Source organism: Staurois parvus, unplaced genomic scaffold (genome assembly GCF_062004578.1).
Source record: "Staurois parvus isolate SC_StPar_1 unplaced genomic scaffold, SC_StPar_1.0 ptg000436l, whole genome shotgun sequence".
Taxonomy (NCBI): domain Eukaryota; kingdom Metazoa; phylum Chordata; class Amphibia; order Anura; family Ranidae; genus Staurois; species Staurois parvus.
Window position 1 is genome coordinate 6,789,955 of NW_028318232.1, and position 18,595 is coordinate 6,808,549.

The 18,595-nt window shown below is 40.6% G+C and overlaps 1 protein-coding gene across 2 annotated transcripts in view; it reads right to left on the reverse strand.

The window, feature by feature from the left end:
- Window positions 1-18,595, reverse strand: part of XRCC6 (X-ray repair cross complementing 6) — a 223,278-nt gene that overhangs the window by 44,805 nt on the left and 159,878 nt on the right. For both annotated transcript variants that reach the window (XM_089687719.1, XM_089687718.1), the window contains exon 11: window positions 98-198. In XM_089687719.1, coding sequence (XP_089543845.1) covers window positions 98-198 — 101 coding nt within the window. The remainder of the gene's footprint in view (window positions 1-97; window positions 199-18,595) is intronic.

An 18,595-nucleotide genomic window follows, 5' to 3' on the forward strand; every position in this document is an offset into this window, starting at 1 on the left:
CTGGGTTAAAAGAACAGGGGTACTGATTAAATGTGCTACTTATTGTTTTCTATCCAACAGGCTTGCAAATAAAAATTAAGTAATAATAGGGCTTTACATGTCAGATCTTCAATGGGTTCGGGTTCTAGCAAATTAAGAGCAAGAGCTTCCAGGCTCCGGAAATGCTGCTGTAGTACAGGATTCTCAAATGCTTCACTCCTGGAGAGAGGAGAAAAGTAAGAAATTGACAGTCATTAATAGGTGTATATGCCATGCCTGACTATCATGTAGTCTAATAATTGTGTTTTGGTGTTTGTATTTCAATAATGCTAAAACATTCTGACTTACCTGTAATTCTACATCTTGTAGTACAGTACAGTATGGGACACAGGCTTAATATTCATAGACACTGGGTTACAGACCTATACATTCAGGTGATGGAACACTGGTAAAATTTTTGACTTGCCCCGGGGTGTCCCCCTACAGCCCTACCCCACTCCGCGATTTCTCAGTTCTTTAGCAAGCAACGCATAACACAGAAAAGGAGGGGAGGGTGCCCAACCTCTGCCCTTCCCAGCAACTCAAGACAAAGAACTGGCCAGGGACACACCACACTGTCACTTACAGTGCCTTGAAAAAGTATTCATACCCATTGAAATTTTCCACATTTTATCATGTTACAACAAAAACATAAATGTATTTTATTGGGATTTTATGTGATAGACCAACACAAAGTAGCACATAATTGGGAAATGAAAGGAAAATGCTAAATGGTTTTCAAAATATATTATATTGTATTCAGTCCCCCCCAGTAAATACATTGTAGAAACACCTTTCACTGCAATTACAGCTGCAAGTCTTTCTGGGACTGTCTCTACCAGCTTTGCACATCGCTCAAGCTCTGTCAGACTGGATGGAGAGAGTCTGTGAACAGCAATTTGCAAGTCTTGCCATAGATTCTCAATTGGATTTAGGTCTGGACTTTGACTGGGCCATTCTAACACATGAATATGCTTTGATCAAAACCATTCCATTGTAGCTCTGACTGTATGTTTAGGGTCATAGTCCTGCTGGAAGGTGAACTTCCGTCTCAGTCTCAAGTCTTTTGCAGACTCTAACAGGTTTTCTTCTACAATTGCCCTGCATTTGGCCTCATCCATCTTCCCATCAACTTCCCTGTCCCTGCTGAAGAAAAACATCCCCACAACGTGATGCTGCCACCACCATGTTTCACGGTGGGGATGGTGTGTTCAAGGTGATGTACAGCGTTAGTTTTCCACCACATATAGCGCTTTTCTTTTAGGCCAAAAAGTTCAATTTTGGTGTCATCTGACCAGAGCACCTTCTTCTACATGTTTGCTGTCGCCCAAATGACTTCTTGTAAACTGCAAACAGGACTACTTATGGCCTTCTTACAACAATGGCTTTTTTCTTGCCACTCTTCCATAAAGGCCAGATTTGTGAAGTGCATGAGTAACAGTTGCCCTGTGGACAGATTCTCCCATCAGAGCTGTGGATCTCTGCAGCTTCTCCAAAGTTACCATGGGCCTCTTGGCGGCTTCTCTGATTAATGTTCTCCTTGCCCGGCCTGTCAGTTTAGGTGGATGGCCATGTCTTGGTAGGTCTGCAGTTGTGCCATACTCATTCTATTTTCAGATGATGAATTGAACAGTGCTCTGTGAGATGTTCAGAGCTTGGGATATTTTTTTAAAACTTAACCCCAATTTAAACTTCTCCACAATTTTATCTCTGACCTGTCTGGTTTGTTCCTTGGCCTTCATGATGGGGTTTGTTCACTAATGTTCTCTAACAAATCTCTGAAGGCTTCACAGAACAGCTGTATTTATAGTGAGATTAAAATTACACACAGTACCGAAAAGTCATGGACTACCATGGAAACACTCCCACATTCCGTGCCTACACCCGATAAAATTTTATTCCTTGCATACAAGCCTCCCTCCAAGCCTGGTATGACTTTTAGCATTTGACCAAATGGACACCAAACTAACCCCTACCCCAATTACAACTCTATACTTCATTATTCCCTCCCTAAATCTACTACAATGGGAAAAACAAGGCATTTCACACATCCGAGACATCTATACAAACAATAAATTAGATTCCTTCTCAACCCCCCAAGAAAAATTTCATCTCCCCAGCACTGAATCCTACACCTACATGCAAATATCGCACTCCTTACAACAACTGAATATTCTGCATACAATGGCAATCCCTACTACTATACTCAACTTCCTACAAAAAACACATTACCCTAGGAAAGGAATTTCAACCTTTTATGCACTTATAACCAACGCCCAGTTTACGCTAAAAACTACTTCTCTATCCAACTGGGAAGCAACTTTCACACTACCAATACAACCTCACACATGGGAAAGAACCTTTACTATCACCCATAAAGCTTCCAGATGTAGTTCCCACTGGGAATCATACATGAAAATTTTACACCAATGGTACCTAACACCGGCTAAACTCTCTCTATACTACTCTCAACACTCTCCCAATTGTTGGAGACAATGTGGAGAAATAGGTTCAATTTTCCATATAATGTGGACATGTAAATCTCTCAAATCCTACTGGAACAAAGTGTTTCAATTGCTCTCTTCAATCACTAGAACCCCAAAGATACCAAACCGAGCTCTCGCACTCCTACATATAGGGATTGACAAATTCCCTGCAGATTCTCGCTCCATCATCATACACGTATTAGCAGCTGTCAAAACCAACATCACTCCTTCTCTATCAGATCTCCTTACTGACCTTAACTTTCAATGCGAGATGGAAAAAAGATCAGCACTCCACAAATCCTCTTATCACAAATTTAAATACCAATGGTCTCGATGGCTACAGAACCCCAACTGTACTATAAATTGATATCCATATAACCATATCATACCAAAACCTTTGCAATTGATTGTTTAGTTTTCCCCACACCCTATCCACTTTCCCTCCCCCTGCCCCTCTCCTTTCCCTTACCCACTTTATACACAATACCTCACCTAACCCTGGTTCACACCACGTCAAGCATACCTCTCAGGTAAGCGAAACCTCTGTTTATGCTGTCCCTAGCCAATTGGTAGGGAATCTACTGCATAAATACCTTGCTGTACTTAATGTGAACCGCATTGTCGTACCATATCTTGTTTTGTTAAAATTCTTTCAATGAAAATATTTGAAAGAAAATTACACACAGGTGCACTCTGCATTACTGCATTTACTAATTAGGTGACTTCTGAAGGAAATTGGTTCCACTAGATTTTACTTAGGGGCATCAGAGTAAAGGTGGCTGAAAACAAATGCACCCCACACTTTTCAGATATTTGTAAAAAAAAAACTGAAAACCATTTATCATTTTCCTTCCACTTCACAATCATGTGCCACTTTGTGTTGGTCTATCACATAGAATCCCAATAAAGTACATTTATGTTTTTGGTTGTAAAATGAGAAAATTTCAAGGGGTAAGAATACTTTTTCAAGGCACTGTACGTAACAATGCACTCTCAGCTGCACCCTGCACAAAAATGTTCCAGCTCGCAGGACCATAATCTAGGTGCCAGCAGCCCGAGAGTGATTGTCACTGGGTTAAGTTAATTAAGCAATTAACTCTTCAAACTCCAAACTGCCACCAGATAGCTTTGAACCTATCAATCCTTTACAATATTAGCAAGAACAAATATGAAAAAAAAATATCTGTACACACAATGTCACCACAGACAGGTGTATTCAGATATTTATCATATACAGTAGCACTCTTCAAGAGACGGGGATTCTTTTAGTTTGCATTAGCGCAGTTACAGACAATTTCAACATTTTTCAACATAGGGTTTAATAATGAAAAGGTCAAAATGGTACAAGTAAAATGTTTACAGAAAAAAGGTGTTACAAAGAAATAAAGCGACAAAGCAACAGAGAATTAAAAAGGACCTGAAAATGAAGAATACTTGCAAAGTCTAGGGCTGAAACAGCTAATTGACAATCGATTATAATTGATTATGAAAACAGTTATCAAACATTTTCATAATTGATAACTGTATTTTTTGCGTTTTATGGTCAGGTGCGTCTTATGGAGCGAAAAGGTGGTAGTTGGTCAGCTGATTAGTTGGCCTGCACACAGAATGCATTATTTTGTTTACACAGCATAAAATACAGTGCAGCACACATACAGCTCACTACACCGTTCATATATGTCAGTGTACACAGTACAGCACACACACAGCTCAGTACACCATTGTAAAATATCGTATTGTCTCGATATTTTATTAACTTGTATTGATGAGAAATGTTCAGATAGAAAGTCCTTCCACTTCTTGCATAAACTCAAAAAGATGATTTAATAATAATGTTGCATAAAATTAGATATAAAATATTGGCATACAGAATGTTTAAATAATGTCCAAAAAATATAGTTAAGTTCTTGATAAGATTGTATATATGTATATGTGTGTAGTGTCTGTCGCATAAAGGCTTCTATATAGAGTGAGTGAAACTCAAACCTTTGTTCTGCTCTTGAAAGAGCAATCCAGCCCCCACCATCTCCTAAAAGTGGGTTGGTATTCTCTTGTAGTCCCACTAAGATAATTGGATGTTTTGTTTTAATACCTCTGTTGGTGTCAATCTACTTCTCTCAAAGTCTGAGTGTAACTTTATCTCTTACATAGATGGGGGAGGATGGGGGAAGGTATAGCTAATTACTCTCATATGTGGCTTGAATGTAAAGGAAAAATCCAAGATATATGTTCATATGTATATTCACAGACTATGAAGTCTAATTACTTACTTTTCCCAATCTAGAACAAATATAAATATAATAACTCAATTATTCTATTAAGATCCAACTCATTCATACTTATGTTAGTACTGTTAATAAGAAGATATTAGATATTAGGTTAAGGAAAGCTTCTAACAACCATCCATACAGGTAAGCAAGTGCCTGAGAACTTGTGAATGTGTGAGGAGCAATGCCTCATGGGGCATGTAGTCCAAGACAGAAGGAATTGTTTTAAGGTGATTCTAAAAGGCAGAATTTTTTTTAATTAGCTATAGTGGCACTCTATACTACAAAAATGCACAGAGCAGGTAAGTATAAGTTTGTGGTTTACAAAAAAATTTTTTACAAAATCACTTCAAGGGCTCTGTGCAGGGCAGATTAGCATTTGAACCCAGAGAAGCTGGAGGCTGATAGACTTAAGGTAATATAAGGCTTTACAATTACATTTAAAGTAAAAGTTTACCAGTACTGTGCATCATATTTAAAATGATTATATCCCTGCAAAAAGTCTCAGCCTTCAGTACTAGTTTAATTCTTCGTGGCATAGATTCAACAAGGTGTTGAAAACATTCCTCAGAGATTGTGGTCAATATTGACATGATAGCATCACGCAGTTGCTGCAGATTTGTCGGCTGCACATCCATGATGCAAATCTCCCATTCCACCACATCCCAAAGGTGCTCTATTGGATTGAAACCCGGTGACAATGGAGGCCATTGTAGTACAGTGAACGCATTGTCATGTTCAAGAAATCAGTTTGAGATGATCTGAGCTTTGTGACATGGTGCATTATCCTCCTGGAAGTAGCCATCAGAAGATGGGTACACTGTAGTCATAAAGGGATGGACATGGTCAACAACAATACTTGGGTAGGCTGTGGTGTTTAAACGATGTTCAATTGGTATTAAAGGGCCCAAAGTATGTCAAGAAAATGTCCCCCACACCATTACACTACCACCACCAACCTGAACCGTTGATACAAGGCAGGATAGATCCATGCTTTCATGTTGTTTACACCAAATTCTGACCCTACTATCTGAATGTTGCAGCTGAAATCGAGACTCATCAAACCAGGCAACATTTCTCCAATCTTCTATTATCCAACTTTGGTGAGCCTGTGTGAATTGTAGCCTCTGTTTCCTGTTCTTAGCTGACAGGAGTAGCACCCAGTGTGGTCTTCTGCTGCTGTAGCCCATCTGCTTCAAGGTTCGATGTGTTGTGCATTCAGAGATGGTATTCTACATACCTGGGTTGTAATAAGTGGTTATTTGAGTTACTGTTGGCTATCATCTCTAACCAGTCTGCCCATTCTCCTCTGACCTCAAGAAGGCATTTTTGTCCACAGTACTGCCGCTCACTGGATATTTTCTCCTTTTTGGGACCATTCTCTGTAAACCCTAGACATGGTTGTGCATGAAATTCCCAGTAGATCAGCAGTTTTTGAAATACTCAGGCCAGTCTGTCTGGCACCAAAAACCATGCCACGTTCAAAGTCACTTAAATCCCCTTTTTTTTACCCCATTCTGATGCTCAGTTTGAACTTCAGCAAGTTGTTTTCACCACGTTCAGATGCCTAAATGCACTGAGTTGCTGCCATGTGCTTGGCTGATTAGCAAATTGTGTTACCAAGCAACTGAACAGGTGTACTTAATAAAGAGGTTGGTGTGTGTCTATAATTTAGGAATGTTAGCACTCTAAACAGTCCCAGTTAATTTGTATACTTAACCACTTGCCCTCCAGAGGATTTACCCCCTTAATGACCAGGCCTCTTTTTGCTACTCTGCGCTGCACTAATTCAACTGATAAATGTGCAGTCATGCAATGCTGTACCCAAACGAAATTTACGTCTTTTTTTTCACACAAATAGAGCTTTCTTTCAGTGGTATTTGATTACCTGTGTGCTTTTGATTTTTCAAACTATAAACAAAAAAAGACCGAAAATTTTGAAGAAAAACTACATTTTTTACTTTCAGCTCTAAAAAATATATAGTAAAACACAAAGTTTGTTATAAATTTAGGCCAAAATGTATTCTGCTACATGTTTTTGGTAAAAAAAAAAATCCAAATAAGTGTATATTGATTGCTTTGTGTGAAAGTTATAGCGTCTACAAACTATGGTATAGATACTACAATTTACGCCATTTTATTGCTATACAGTGCTGCACAAGTTTAACTGACAATTGCGTGGTCATGCAATACGGTACATAAATGAAATTTATGTCCTTTTTTTCACACAAATAAAGCTTTCTTTTGGTGGTATTTGACCACGAGTGCGCTTTTTATTTTTGGGGCTATAAACAAAAATAGTTAAAAAAAACTTTTCTTTGGAAAAAAAAAAAGAATTCTCATTTCTGTCATAAAATATATCCGAAAAAACTAAAATTTTGTCATAAATTTAGGCCAAAATGTATTCCTGCTACATGCTTTTGGTTAAAAAAAAAATCTCAATAGGTGTCTATTGATTCCTTTGTGTGAAAGTTATAGCGTCTACAAACTATGGTATAGATAATGGAATTTACACAGCTTTTACTTTATGACTGCCCATCACATTTCTTGAGGTGCTAAAATACCGGGATAGTACAAACCCCCCAAATGACCCCTTTTTGGAAAGTAAACACCCCAAGGAATTTAAAGAGAGGCATGGTGAGTATTTTGCAGATCTCATTTTTTTCTCACAAGGTTTTGAAATATAAAAAAAAAAGAAAAGAAAAAATGTTTTTGGTTTTTTTTTTTCTTCATTTTCCAAAAACATGTGGCAACAAACGAGATCTGCAAAATACTCACCATGCTTCTTATCAAATTCCTTGGGGTGATTGGTTCCAAAAAGGGGTAATTTGATGGGGGTTTGGCGATATCCTGGCATTTCAGGGCCTCCGAAATTGCGATAGGTAGTTAGGAAGAGTAATGAGGAAATAAAGCCCTTTAACTACTTGCCCTCCTGAGGATTACCCCCCTTCCTGACCAGGCCTCTTTTTGCTACTCGGCACTGCACTAATTCAACTGATAATTGCGCGGTCATGCAATGCTGCACCCAAACAAAATTTACGTCCTTTTTTCACACAAATAGTTTTCTTTCGGTGGTATTTGATCACCTGTGCGCTTTTTATTTTTCACGCTATAAACAAAAAAAAGACCAAAAATTCTGAAGAAAAACAATATTTTTTACTTTCAAAAAATATATAGTAAACTCAAAGTTAGTTATAAATTTAGGCCAAAATGTATTCTGCTACATGTTTTTGGTAAAAAAAATCCCAATAAGTGTATATTGATTGCTTTTGCGCGGTCATGCAATACGGTACATAAATGAAATTTAAGTCCTTTTTTTCACACAAATAAAGCTTCCTTTTGGTGGTATTTGATCACCTGTGCACTTTTTATTTTTGGCGCTATAACCAGAAAATTTATGAAGAAAAAAAAAACAAATTTTGAAAAAAAACAATATTTTCTCATTTCTGTCATAAAAAAATATCCAAAAAAACAAAAATTTCATCAAATTTAGGCCAAAACGTATTCTGCTACATGTTTTTGGTTAAAAAAAAAAATCACAATAAGTGTATATTGATTGCTTTGTGTGAAAGTTATAGCGTCTACAAACGATGGTATAGATAATGGAATTTACACAGCTTTTACTTTATGACTGCCCATCACATTTCTTGAGGTGCTAAAATACCAGGATAGTACAAACACCCCCAAATGACCCCTTTTCAGAAAGTAGACACACTAAGCTATCTGCTGAGAGGCATATTGAGTCCATGGAAGATTTTTTTTTTTTTCCCCACAAGTTTCTGGAAAATGACAAAAACTTTTTTTTTTCTTTTACACGAAGTTGTCATTTAAATGAATTATTTCTCAGGCAAGCCATGGGTATATGTGGAATTACACCCCAAAATACATTCTGCTACTTCTACAGAATATGGGGATACCATGTGTGTGAGACTTTTTGGGAGCCTAGCCTCATACAGGAGCCTGAAATCCAATGACTACTTTGCAAGCCTGAAGGTGCGTAACTTCCTCTTTACACTTCCTCACTACCGATCACAGTTTTGAAGGCCCTGACATGCCAGGATAGCACCAAACCCCCCCCCCCAATGACCCCTTTCTGGAAAGTAGACACCCCAAGGAATTTAAAAAGAGGTATGCTGAGTATTTTGCAGATCTAATTTTTTCTCACAAGGTTTTGAAATGAAAAAAAACAAAAACATTTTTTATATTTTTTTATATTTTCCAAAAACTTGTGGCAACAAATGAGATCTGCAAAATACTTAATGTGCTTTTTATCAAATTCCTTGGGCTGTCTACTTTCCAAAAAGGGGAAATTTGGGGGGGTTAGGTGCTATCCTGGCATTTCAGGGCCTCCGAAACTGTGATAGGTAGTCAGGAAGTGTAATGAGGAAATAAAGTCCTTTAAAAGCCTGAAGGTGCTTATTGGATTTTGGGGTCCTGTACTTGGCTAGACTGCCAAAGCATCTCTCACATGTGGTAGCCCTATACTCGGGAGAAGTAACAGAATGTATTTTAGGCAGTAATTCCACATATACCCATGGCATGTGTGAGCAATAAATCATTTAAGTGACAATTTTGTGTAAAAAAAAATATTATTTTTTGTCATTTTCCAAAAACTTGTGGTAAAAAAATAAATTCTTTTATTGATTCAACATGCCAACATGCCTCTCAGCAAATAGTTTGGGGTGTCTACTTTCCAAAAATGGGTCGTTTTAGGGGGTGGGGGCATTCTATGCCCAGCATTAGAAGTTTATGCCACACATCACTCTTCTAACCACCTGAAGACCAAGCCTTTTCTGACACTTTTTGCTAGGAAATTAATTCAAACCCCCAAACATTATATATTTTTTTAAAGCAGACACCCTAGTGAATAAAATGGTGGGTACTACATAGCACTCGCGTAGCGATTTTTCAAAAGTAATTTTTTTTACTTTTAAGGCACAAAAACAGAATATATTGGCCAATTATTTGGTAGAATATAAAAGATAATGGTATGCCGAGTAAATCGATACCAAACATTACATGCTTTAAAACTGTGCATGCCCCATGCAATGGCAACAAACTGCAAACATTTTTAATATCCATAGGCAACACTTTAAAAGCCATTAAAAGCTACCATTTTAGATTTACAGAGGAGGTCTAGTGTTAGAATTACTGCCCTTGATCTGACATTCACGGCAATACCTCACATGCATGGTGCAACTGCTGTTTACATATCGGCACAGGGTCAAGGCTTGTGCACAGAGGTGTGCGCGCATGGGAGGGACGATTTTTTTTTTTTTTTAGTTGATTTTTTAAAATTATTTTTACATTGTACCTTTCATTTTTTTCTTTATCACTTTTAATGCTACAACAGGGAATGCAAATATCCCCTATAACTTCAATGGGCACTGTCATGTATTCTTTTTTGAGAAATCTGGGGTCTATCAGATTCTGGATATCTCCTCTACCCTTACATTATCTAATTAAACCAAAATCAGTGTGATCAGATGCTTTCCCAATTTACAAATGGCGCTGTTTATATCCTGCGAAACTGAAGTGATGAAATGCTTGTAGCTTCCGAATTCATAGACTATAGAGATGATTGGCACCACTCTGGTCTCCAATCAGCTCTATGGTCAGCTGGCAGAAACACCGGCTGCATTCTCTGGTTCCCCTGATGGCACGAGACTGCCCGAGAAGGCCGTGGAAGGCAGCGGGGGATGGGGGGCATTATCTTCCGCTGCTTGTAAAAGCAATCCTGCAGCTAATTAGCCACTAGAATTGCTTCTAAATGAAAGCCAATCGCCGGCTCAAAAAAACAATACCAGGATGATGCCTGCAGCTGTAGGCATCATCCTGGTATAACCATTCAAAGTCCAGTGATGTAGCAGTACGTCGCTGGTCCTTGTTGGGTGTATATGCTATGTTCTTTTTTTTTTTGTATTCAGCCTGTGGGCTGAATGAGAAAAAGAGAAGAAATCTCTGCCAGAAAAAAATGTGTGGTATTCCCACCATTAGAATATACCGCCCTGCATACACCCACTTCTAATGGTGGGCACACATTAGGTCTCACTGTGCCACATGCGCCAGTTCCAAGATTGAACAAATGTCTAAATAGTGGCACACTTGAATAATAATTGTCCCCATATGGAAAAAGGATGACACCAAGTCCCAAACTATCTTGCCACTGCTCCCCATGTAGTCTGGGCAACCGGGGGGTCCACGTGACTATCTTTTCCCACGTAAATCTGAAACGTATACCGTATTTGCCGGCGTATAAGACGACTTTTTGACCCTTGAAAATCTTCTCAAAAGTCGGGGGTCATCTTATACGCCGGTACACATGTTAGGGGGGCTGCGGCATTAAGTACAGGGGTTTGCAGGGGCTGATGTCTCTTACCTGGATCCAGTCCCACGACGATCCGGTCCAGGAAGCACGGCGTCTCCTTCAGTTCGGCCACTGGATGTTCGTGCGGCTGCTCGGCTCCGCCTCCTCACCGGTGATTGGCCGCCAGAAACTGTAGCTCAGGAAAGGCACACAGGCGGCCAATCACCGGCGAGGGGGCGGAGCCGAGCGGCCCCGCGAAAATTGAGTGCCGGAGCAGCAGGTAAGTGTTCTGTGTAGAGGTGCTGCTGCAACCACATATGCTGGCTGCAGCAGCACCATACGAGAACAGGGTCAGCAAGTCTCAGTGGGAGGAATAGTGCCCCATCATTGGTGTCACTGATACCAATGATGGGGCACTATTCCTCCCACTGATACCAACGATGGGGCACTATTCCTCCCACTGACACCAACGATGGGGCACTATTCCTCCCCCCCACTGACACCAACGATGGGGCACTATTCCCCCCCCCCACTGACACCAACGATGGGGCACTATTCCACCCCCCACTGACACCAATGATGGGGCACTATTCCACCCCTCACTGACACCAATGATGGGACACCATTCCTCCCACTGACATCAATGATGGGGCACTATTCCTCCCACTGACACCAATGATGGGGCACTATTCCTGCCACTGATACCAATGATGGGGCACTATTCCTGCCACTGATACCAATGATGGGGCACTATTCCTGCCACTGATACCAATGATGGGGCACTATTCCTCCCACTGACACCAATGATGGAGCACTATTCCTCCACTGATACTAATGATGGGGCACTATTCCTGCCACTAATGCCAATGATGGGGCACTATTCCTGCCACTAATACCAATGATGGGGCACTATTCCTCCCACTGACATCAATGATGGGGCACTATTCCTCTCACTGGTGTGCATTGGAAGAGGGGTAGTCTTATACGGCGAGTATAGCCCAAACACTACATTTTAGCAGGAAAAGTAGGGGGGTCGTCTTATACGCCCAGTCGTCTTATACGCCGGCAAATACGGTATGTATAGCCTGTTGCCCTCTCACAGGTCTTATACATCTTGACCCCATATCTGGCACACTTGCTGGGGAGAAATTGTTTGAATGCAAGGCAGCAAGAAAAATTAATGAGTATAGACATCTGCAAATTTTTGGTTAAGGGGAATTACGAAGGACTGAATTTTGTGGAGCCGGTCAAATTTAGGGTCACCTTGAAGACGACAGTGTATTGTCGTTAAAATACATAAAACACATTATACTCTCATATCTATGCCTGACCATGGCAGCAGAGAACACGGGCATATGATGAATCGGGTCTGTGGACCAATACAACCGCAATTCATTTTTTTTTTTTAGTAATGCCCATGTTGAGGGTTAGGCCACAAAAAAATTTCAATTCTGAAACCGTAATGGGTTTCCATGCAAATGATCTAGCAAGGTTTGAATTTGGGTCGGCGGAGAAAAATTGTTGTGCATATAAATTGCTTTGATCCACAATCAATGCATACAGATATTCCGTGAAAAACAGCTCCAAAAAAAATCAAGGGGAGTAGTTAAATTTGCTGTTTCCACCTGAAACAGTTGGGCAGTGATTGGGGGAAGTACAGGTGCTGCAGAATTATTGGGCTGCCAATCGGGATTTGCAAGCACATCCGGAAGGATAATAGGGGCTCTATGGGCCTGTGTGCGAATTCTTAGTGGTTGCGGGACACTATTTGTGTTCGCCACCACGCCAGCTTGTACTGCACTTATGGGACTCGCCACGTCACCAAGTGATACTGTAGAGCTGGTATGTGAAAGACCAGGATGTACTAGGCCACTGGTGCTCGCCAGTTCACCAAAAGGTAGAGCGGCAGTAGTACTGGCACTCTGCTGCACATGAGTCATCAAAATTTACCGGCAAGTGCTAACAGAGATCAAGCTTGATTCTGCGAACACTGCGGTTTTGTGTGCAATGTATCAAGTGACAGTGACCTACTGACACTACACTTGCTGGGAGAGAAAGGGGGGGGGGGGTAAGCGGATGGGCTAAACACAGGTGCTGGGGCTGATCCTGGGAACGCTGCATTTTTGGGGACACTATACTAATGTGAACGCTGGTATAGTGCTAATCTGATCAAAGATATTGATCCATTCAGACACTATACTAGCAATGGAGGTTTATTGTGTATGATCGTGTTCCTGGCAATCAAGGGGTTAAATGTGATTAATGGTGTACTGACACACAATCTGATGCTATCTGGGAGAGGTGTGAAAACCACGGGAGCATGAATCACGTATATATATGTTATTTTGCGCACCTGTGCCACCCTGTAGCAGTATTTCTGCTATAGGGCGGTCAGGAAGCAGTTACAAAGGCGGTTTGTGTTATTGCACTGCGTTACTTTGACAATTGTGCAGTCATGCAACGCTGCACCAAAATGAAATTTACGTCCCTCAATATATTCCACTATGGATAGGTTGCATTCTGGAAGAGAACACGTGACAGTTTTACAAAAAATGTCATATATAATATTTCCGCCTCTATAGAAACAGCAATGCCTTTCCATATGCAACTTTACAATCTTCCTCAGGGGGATCAGGGATTATCTGAACTTCCACTTAAAGAATATTTGGTGACAGCCCAGAGCAATTAAAAAAAAAAGGTATATTTACAAGCACCCCTCTTCATGCACCCTATCTACAGATGACCACCATGTGGAACACACCGGGAGGTAAGGGAGTCCCAAGAGGGTGTCGGACTCCCTTACCTCCCGGTGTGGTCCACATGGTGGCCATCTGTAGATCCGATGCCAAGTTTGTTCCTCTATTCGGGTGGAAATATAACATATGAAATTCTTTTGTAAAACTGTCACACTCTCTGCCAAACAGGATGTTTCCGTAATTTTTATGTACCAGAGCTCACATTTTAAGTGTCTTCTATGTCTTGAGTATAAATAAAGATATTATTCCTTTTAATACTAATTTGTGATTTTTTTTTTAAATTATTTATAATGCAGAAAAAGTCCAAAAGGGGAAATTTTGTTTTGTTTTGTTTAGCTAAACATATCAGGAAGTGCAGTGCTTTAGTTATGCGATTCTCTTTTCTAGGTTCATGTTAAATAGGAGTCAGTACACACCTGCCATCATTTAAAGTGCCTCTGATTAACCCCAAATAAAGTTCAGCTGTTCTAGGTCTTTGCTGACATTTTCTTAGTTGCATCCTACAGCAAAATCCATAGTCCGCAGAGAGCTTCCAAAGGATCAGAGGGATCTCATTGTTAAAAGGTATTAATCAGGAGAAGGGTACAAAAGAATTTGCAAGGCATTAGATATACCATGGAACACAGTGAAGACAGTCATCAAGTGGAGAAAATATCGTGCAACAGTGACATTACCATGAACTGGACGTTCCCCCCAAAATTGATGAAAAGATGAGAAGAAAATTGGTCTGGGAGGCTGCCAAGAGGCCTACAGCAACATTAGAGGCGCTGCAGGAATATCTGGCAAGTACTGGCTGTGTTGTACATGTGACAACAATCTCTTATATTCTTCATATGTCTGGCCTATGAGGTAGAGTGGCAAGACGGAAGCCTTTTCTTATGAAGAAAAACATCCAAACCCGGCTCAATTTTTCAAAAACACTTTTGAAGTCTCCCAAAAGCATGTGGGAAAATGTGCTATGGTCTGATGAAACCAAGGCTGAACTTTTTGGCCTTAATTTCAAAAGATATGTTTGGTGCAAAAACATCATTGCACATCACCAAAAGAACACCATACCCACAATGAAGAATGGTGATGGCAGCATCATGATTTGGGGCTGTTTTTCTTGAACTGGAGCCTTAGTCAAGGTAGAGGGAATTATAAAACAGTTCCAAATACCAGTCAATATTGGCACAAAACCTTCAGGCATCTGCTAGAAAGCTAAACATGAAGAGGAACTTCATCTTTCAGCATGACAACGACCCAAAGCATACATCCAAATCAATAAAGGAATGGCTTCACCAAAAGATGATTAAAGTTTTGGAATGGCCCAGCCAGAGTGATCTGAGAAGGACTGTGTACAGGAGATGACCTCGCAGTCTGACAGATCTGAAGTGTTTTTGTGAGGAAAAGTGGGCAAATATTGCCAAGTCCAGATGTGCATGCTGATAGACTCATAAAAAGACTGAGTGCTGTAATAAAATCAAAAGGTGCTTCAACAAAGTATTAGTTTAAAGGTGTGCACACTTATGCAACCATATTATTTTAGTTTTTTATTTTTACTTCCCTCACTTCTGGCCCAAATGCTAGAGTGGAAAGTTCCAAACCTCCAATTAGAAACTAGAAGAACCAGAATAGAGGCAAAAGAGGTGGTTACCAGAAACACATGGATTTTTACAGCAGCCATACCTATCAACACCACCGTCCTTACAACCAACAACCTCCTCACAAAGCTCCAGCCACTTCCTCTCATCAGTTCTATAAAACATTTCCCAACCAAACCAACAGTGACACTCATAGAAGTCAACCCTTTTTGGGGAATAAATCTATACGAGGACCACAAGGAGATGTACATTCCAAGGTCCATCCATGTGTAGCTTCCAGCGCAAACACATCCATTGCTCACTCACCTTACACTTATACCAACGTGAAAGAAAGTACACTTGGTGACATTAGGGGCCCTGGTAATAATGATTCCCTCCCCAGTTCCCCCTCTTTTTTAGAGAAAGGTGCAACGGAGATCACTATCTCCAATATAATACCCCAACAGAGTCCCATTGCACCAAAAATTCTGGGGAGAAAAAGAGAGGGAGGAAGAGGAGAGGAAAAAGAAGAGGAAAGAATAACAAAAAGAGGAAGGAGATGATTAAGACCCACTCTACTAATAAAATGTATAACTTATCGAGTTCAGTGTTTACAGATACTGAACTGAACGTATTACTAAAAGGTCTAAACTATGCTCCAAAAAACCCTCCGAATATATTCGAATTATAGATCTGAACAAATATGTCGGGAACCTCACTGTCAAGAGGTATTTTGCTCTCAAAAAAGACTCTCCAGTAGTCCCAGATCTCTAGCAAAAGCAGATACAGAATATCAGTTCCATCTGCAGCGACCCCACACTCCCCATATTAGAAAGTCTATTACAAGAAGGTGAATGTGACGGATTTGCACTAACAATGGATAATCATTTACAATCCCTGATAATGAAGGAAGATAACATCATACATACATATTTCAAACCTGCTTCCACCTTCTTCCCTCATCCCAACATTTTATTATTTAGTATTTGAAGATATTAAGAAACTTTGTGAACAGAATAAACATCACGGTAACCCCAGAAAGTCTACACACCTCTTTGGAAGAGAAAATCTTGAAATAACCATGACCCATATTAAGAACAGAGAAAACATCATTATCAGACAAGCTGACAAAGAAGGTGGTCTGGTCATTCAGGATAAAGATGCATATGAACAACTCCATAAAGATCCTCTACCTGAGTATAAATTATCTTTGAAAGAGCTACTGGATGAAGCTTTGACACAAAATATTATCCAACAATTAATATCTTTTCCTGCTCAAAAAATATCCATTGACTCCATATTTCTACCACATACCGAAGATTCATAAAGATGCAAATATTCCCCCAGGTAGGCCTATTATAGCAGACATCGACAGCATTACAAGTAATTTAGGCTGTTATATACTGTATTTTTCGCTCCATAAGACGCACTTTTTCCCCCCCAAAAAAGGGGGGGAAATGTCAGTGGAGCGAATATGGAGCGGCCGGTCCGGTATTTCCCCTCGCCGTGTCAGAATACCGGGCCGGCCGCTCAGCTCTGCAGTGGGACCTTACCTGTTCCTCTATCCAGCGGCGTGCTGTCTTCCCGGCTTCTGTACTGTGCATGACAGCCGGGTCCCAAGTGCGCATGCGCAAGAAGCGGTGCTCTTTGTGAATGGTAAGGCGGTACCTGAGACACATGACAGATCCCAGAAGCCGCCGGACCAATCACAAAGCGCAGCGCTTCTCGCTCATGCGCACTGGGCATCCAGCTGTCCGCCGAGCGCCCACACTACAGAAGCCGGGAAGACAGCGCGCGGCTGGATAGAGGAACAGGTAAGATCAAAGAACAACTCCGCGGAAGTAAGAGCGGGTACCTGTCAAATTCAGGTACCCGCTCCCCCTCCCTCCCCAAAGGTCAGCAGTCATCTCCTGTACTGTGTCCGCAGTCTCTGGTCATCTCCTGTACTGTGTCCGCAGTCTCTGGTCAATTCCTGTACTGTGTCCGCAGTCTCTGGTCAATTCCTGTACTGTGTCCGCAGTCTCTGGTCATCTCCTGTACTGTGTCCGCAGTCTCTGGTCATCTCCTGTACTGTGTCCGCAGTCTCTGGTCATCCCTGTACTGTGTCCGCAGACTCTGGTCATCTCCTGTACTGTGTCCGCAGTCTCTGGTCATCCATGTACTGTGTCCGCAGTCTCTGGTCATCCCTGTACTGTGTCCGCAGACTCTGGTCATCTCCTCTACTGTGTCCGCAGACTCTGGTCATCTTCTGTACTATGTCTGCAGTCCATTAGTTCAGAAATTTTTTTTTCCTGTTTTCTGCCTCTAAAACCTAGGTGCGTCTTATGGTCAGGTGCGTCTTATGGAGCAAAAAATACGGTAGATCATTTTCTACAAGATCTGGTGGTTGAACTGCCATCTTATGTTAAAGACTCAGGACATATGTTAGATATTTCATACACATACTAGAGACAACATGATCATTTTCCAATGTATGCTTAAAGATATTTTCAACGCATGTTTGTGCTTTTTCTAATTTTTTAATATATATATATATATATATATATATATATATTATATAGTTCATACATTCATATATACATACACATATATATATATTATATATATAATATTATATGTACAGTTTTTATAGTATATAGTCTAGTTATTAGTCTGTGCCCCATATACAGTGGGGCAAAAAAGTATTTAGTCAGCCACCAATTGTGCAAGTTCTCCCACTTAAAAAGTGGAGAGAGGCCTGTAAATGGCATCATAGGTAGACCTCAACTATGGGAGACAAAATGAGAAAAAAAATCCAATCACATTGGCTGATTTGGAAAGAATTTATTTGCAAATTATGGTGCAAAATAAGTATTTGGTCAATATCAAAAGTTCATCTCAGTACTTTGTTATATATACTTTGTTGGCAATGACAGAGGTCAAACGTTTCCTGTAAGTCTTCACAAGGTTGGCACACACTGTTGCTGGTATGTTGGCCCATTCCTCCATGCAGATCTCCTCTAGAGCAGTGATGTTTTGGGGCTGTCGCTGGGCAACATAGACTTTCAACTCCCTCCAAAGGTTTTCTATGGGGTTGAGATCTGGAGACTGGCTAGGCCACTCCAGGACCTTGATATGCTTCTGACGAAGCCACTCCTTCGTTGTCCGGGCGATATGTTTGGGAACATTGTCATGTTGGAAGACCCAGCCACGTTTCATC